Genomic DNA, 5,000 nt, shown 5'->3' on the forward strand with positions numbered 1-5,000 from the left:
AGTCTTTTTGTTACTGTTTCCATTTCGGAAATTGTTTAAAGCGTGGACTCTTGTTAACTATGACTTATTTAAAAGTTATTTTTATAAATGTCTAAACGGCAATATTATTTTCTTGTTTTGTTTTTTTTTTTTTTTGTTAATTGTTTTCTTCAACCTTTTTTTTTTTGCTCATATCTTAAAAGGAGTTAGCGTGACATCTCAAACTTTCTCTCAGACCATCACAGATACCGATCCCTGTATTGTTAATCATGCCGAATGTTATGCCCAAAGAACTGACTGGAATCGCCTGGTTACCTAATATTATTATTATTATCTCCTGTTTCAAACCATGTCAAACCTAGCGTGAATGTCACAGTAGTATCCGCTTAACAAGTCAGTCCCTTAGATCCGTTTGTCCAGTTGCTCAATCAGTAGAGAATTCGACGTTCAATCAAAGAAACAGATTTTGGTCCGGGGTTTGGTCAAGTTTGTTTTGTTGAGAGGAGGATGGGTGTCACAGTAAAGATTGTTCACAATTATCTTATTAAATTTTATTTTATTAAGAACTGAATTCATCTCACTCCAGTTATATTTCGGTAGGCTTAGATAAACTTTACCTTCTAATATTAGATCGTCTTTCCTTTTATAGCCTTCCCTCGAATTAATTTCTAATTAGTGAATACTTTTCGTTCGACATTCTGTCACGTAGCCACTTATTATAAAAGCTGATAGGTCTAACATTTGACACTCACTTTTCTCTCCACAATCTATGCCGGACGGCCAGTCACTCTATTCCTATATATATACTGGAAGATTTTTATCTTTTGGGACTTTGTAGATATTATATCTACACCATTAAGACGCCGGAGCTTTTAACTTTGATTGTATAATCTTCAAGGATCAAACCCAAGCCCGCTGTACTACACTATAACCCCTTACCAATTGCCTGGAAGTGGAATTTTACGAGTCCAATCCTGTTATCAGAGGAATAGATCATCCAAGCCCATCAACTGCCTGGAAACGTAAACTTATGAACCTGATATATTATCATAAGTTACGTAAAGTATTCATATCTCTATTTGTAACTACCACGATCACTGTTTATCTCTTTTAATTAAATTTCATCATTATTTTATTTCATTGTAAACAAATCGTTAATTGTTTTTCATTTATAGTAACTAGTAAATTCTGGGGCCTCATTCTACATATATCTTTATGCATAGTCGAGTAGCTCTTTACTCACTTGAGACCATGACAATGGGGGAGGGGTTCTGACTTCTTTGTCCGCCCACTAGAATAACAGCAACAGCAACAACAACAACAACAACAACAACCATAACAACAACAACAACAACAACAACAATAACAACAACAACAAAATCAAGAACAAAGATGATGATGATGATGATGATGATGATGATGATGATGATGATGATGATGATGATGACGACGACGACAATGATGATGAAGAAGAAGAAGAAGAAGAAGAAGAAGAAGAAGAAGAAGAAGAAGAAGAAGAAGAAGAGAGGTGAGTAGAGAAGAAGGAGGAAAAGAAGATGATGATTTTGAAGAAACATCGTACTGTAGTAATCTAGATCTATAAGTTTCTGTAAAAGTTGAAATGCATCCGACCACCGAGATCTTAGACGGTGACGACAATACTACATATATGCAGTGTCTCACATGACACACTATTCAAAGCGAACCGAATTCATCAACCAAATTATGCGACACAATTAAGCGACAGTTTTTTTTTTTTTCTATGTTGACATTTTAATGCAAGACATTTTAATATGTAATTAGGAAACGTTGATTGTAAATATCTATACGCAATTATATTTTGTTAAAAACAAATTTGTTGCATACAGTGCTAAATAAATCATAGAAAAGAATGTAGAATGGATATGTGATTTTTCCCCATCAAAACTGAATTATGTGAAACTAATTAGACTAGGTATGTCAATCGATGTTCACACATTTGCAGGTCTGATAACTGGACGCAATTGTGGGCTTCAGTTAAAATTGCTGTAATGGACAATATTTTGCGTTGATTCGGGAGTACTTCCATTACAACAATGGGCCGATAACAATGTGAGTTATCAGACCTGCAAATAAATACACTTAGCTTTTTCATGAAATGCGGTTTAATACATAGATCGTGTTATCTGTTTTGGTTTGGTTTGGTTTGGTTTGGGGGGGGGTGGGGAGGGGGGTTAGTGGTTGTTGTTTGTTTTTGTTTTTTGGTGATAGCAACATCGTTGAACAAAGTGCTAAAAATAATTCAAAGAGAAGAATTTTTAAAAGTACTTCATTTGTTATATGTGTTGTTTTTTTTTAGAATAAATATTACTCAAATTTAAAGGCAGGCGTTTGACAAGATAAATCGTGTCCATTACTTTGTCACTGCAAAAAGGTTGGCAGCGTCAAGACATATTAATAAAAGAGAGATTTTAAAAATCAAACAACTTTAACTTCTTCTGATTAATATATGATACAAAATCTTGCTCAAGACTTCTAATCGATTCATGGTGCTGGCTTGAATTCTGGATTTTTGGAGTTTGTTTATTTGATTTTAAAAAATTTAGATCCTATATATATCCTGTGTATGAAATTTGATAAAGACAAGGACTATTTGTCATCATGTACGGTGTTGTATATCACAACGTTGATAATAACAATGACGATGGTGATGGTGATGGTGATTCCATTTCAAGGGGAGACGATGACGGATATTTAAGTGATGAAAATGGTATGTACGACAAACATAACTTTGTGTCTTATTATAACGTATTATATCCACGTATAATTTATCTGTAGGTCTGTTAATCCAAAGTGTTATGGTCTCGTTACTGTATTGGAAATTGGATTCAATAGTCTGATGTCACCTCCGCCCAGCAACGAGCAGCTTGGTTCTAAACAAAGAAAATCGGTACTTTTTATATTTCATGCTTGCTAGAACTTTTTCATATGTCATGTGATCAGAATGTATAAAAGTCAAAACATGATCAGCTTTATAATGTTTTTCTCCTCTCTGATACACTTTTATGCTCGTCGGAGAAGTATTTTATAAGTGCGTCCGCCATTGTTCTGATAGTTTAGAACCAGTTACTAAGTTACGATGTGTCATTACCAGGGAAGTGACGTCACGACTGTTGAAGCCTATTATCTCTACCGACGCAAAACATTGTCCATTACAACACTGTTAGATCAAGCCCCTGATGTGCACCTAGTCTTATTACTATTATTATTTTTATTATCATTATTATTATTATTATTATTATTATTATTATTATTATTATTATTATTATTATTATTATTATTATTATTATCATTATTATTATTATTATTATTATTATTATTATTATTATTATTATAATTATTATTATTATATTATTATTATTATTATTATTATTATTATTATTATTATTTCATATCATATTAATAATATACATACCGAATAGGCTATATAATATAATAAATACTCCATAGGACACTTTTTAACATAACTTATGATGATTATATGTTTACAGCCGAGTTATTATTAATCAGAATGCAATGAGAATCTTAAGAAGTTTTAAAAGAAAAAGCTCATAAAATAAATTACATTGCCAATTATTTTTAAAAATTGTTTTTGATGCTCTGCGCTTTACACCGGTCGACTTTAACTTTAATGAGGTCCATTTTAGTATTTTGCATCATTGTATTTACATCCGGTGTGTGTGTGCATATTACTAATTTATGTGATCTAACGCACATATATATATATACACACACACATATATATATATATATATATATATATATATATATATAGATATATATATATATATATTATATACTTAAGGTTATATATATATATATATATATATGTATATATATATATATATATATATATATATATATATATATATATATATATAACCTTAAGTTTACACTTGCTAAGTTTGATTTAAAATCTATTATTGGTTAACAAACGCATACCGGTAATACCAAAGTCGTATAAAATTTACGAATCGAAAGTGTCTAAACTTGCGTCTTGTTTTCTAGCAGTGTTGTGTGACTAAGTGTATAGAAATTTATCTCGCCTCTTTAAAAACCAAGTGGCCTATTGGTATAGCTTCTGGAATAAGTTTCCATCTAACAATGTTCCATAATTTTCAATACGACGCAGAAATCATATTTGATTTATCTCTAAAGCATAAAATGGACTACAGCATAATGTGGACAATTATGTCAAACAGTGTATAAGATTCGTACATTTTACACGAAAGCAAAGCTAAAAGAGTCGATTCAAATTTCATGAAATCAAATCTTTATCTAAGACATGAGAAAATCAATTGGATTTTTGAATTGAAAAAAAGGCTACAGCAAAGTCATACAGCAAATTGGGAGATCGACAGATCACATCAAAATTTGAGAATTACATCAAAATATTTGATATAGCAAAATTTGCTGCTCTATTACAACCACTTACGTAAGGCAATTCGCCATCTTGTTGGACCCAGATCGGAATTTCGCGAAGGCTGCACCGGAATGCGAGGCAGACACAATTGCCAAGAACATTAAGAACCGTAGTAAGCGGGTCCCTAATCAGGCTTTTGAGCGCGGTGTCCGCAAGGCGTACCGTACTATTTTGGACTCGCTACCTGCGGAGGAGTCGGACTGGACGGCCCCGTTCAGTCCTCGAGAAGTGGGTGCAGCCATTAGCGAAGTGAAGAACGGCAAAGCAGCAGGGATAGATGGTGTATATCCCGATATGGTGACGCATCTGGGCCCCAGGGCACGGGCCTGGCTAGCAGAGGCAATGTCTGACATCCTTGCAAAAGGAAAGCTTCCACAAGTGTGGAAGCACGCGAAGATAGTTGCCATCCTGAAGCCAGGGAAGCCGGCGAAGGAGGCAGACAGTTACAGACCCATATCGCTGCTGAGCTGTCTTTACAAATTGTTGGAGCGTGTTCTATTAAACCGATGGGGGCCGGTCCTAGACGCTGCCCTGCCACCTGAGCAGACAGGCTTCAGGG

At 33.8% G+C, this 5,000-nt stretch overlaps 1 protein-coding gene across 13 annotated transcripts in view; it reads left to right on the forward strand.

The window, feature by feature from the left end:
- LOC144979986 (uncharacterized) overlaps window positions 1-5,000 on the forward strand; it is a 34,482-nt gene that overhangs the window by 19,265 nt on the left and 10,217 nt on the right. For 5 of the 13 annotated variants that reach the window (XM_078927411.1, XM_078927408.1, XM_078927410.1 and 2 more), the window contains exon 2: window positions 2,393-2,728. The exons of 1 other annotated variant lie outside the window; for it this stretch is intronic. In XM_078927411.1, coding sequence (XP_078783537.1) covers window positions 2,620-2,728 — 109 coding nt within the window. In that variant the 5' untranslated portion in view covers window positions 2,393-2,619. Of the gene's footprint in view, window positions 1-1,781; window positions 1,934-2,317; window positions 2,729-5,000 lie in introns of those variants that run through there. 7 more of the 13 variants (XM_078927401.1, XM_078927402.1, XM_078927406.1 and 4 more) reach the window with 4 other exon arrangements.

Source organism: Berghia stephanieae, chromosome 9, assembly GCF_034508935.2.
Source record: "Berghia stephanieae isolate SIO BIC M18660-M18661 chromosome 9, UCSD_Bste_1.3, whole genome shotgun sequence".
NCBI classification, from domain to species: Eukaryota; Metazoa; Mollusca; class Gastropoda; order Nudibranchia; family Aeolidiidae; genus Berghia; species Berghia stephanieae.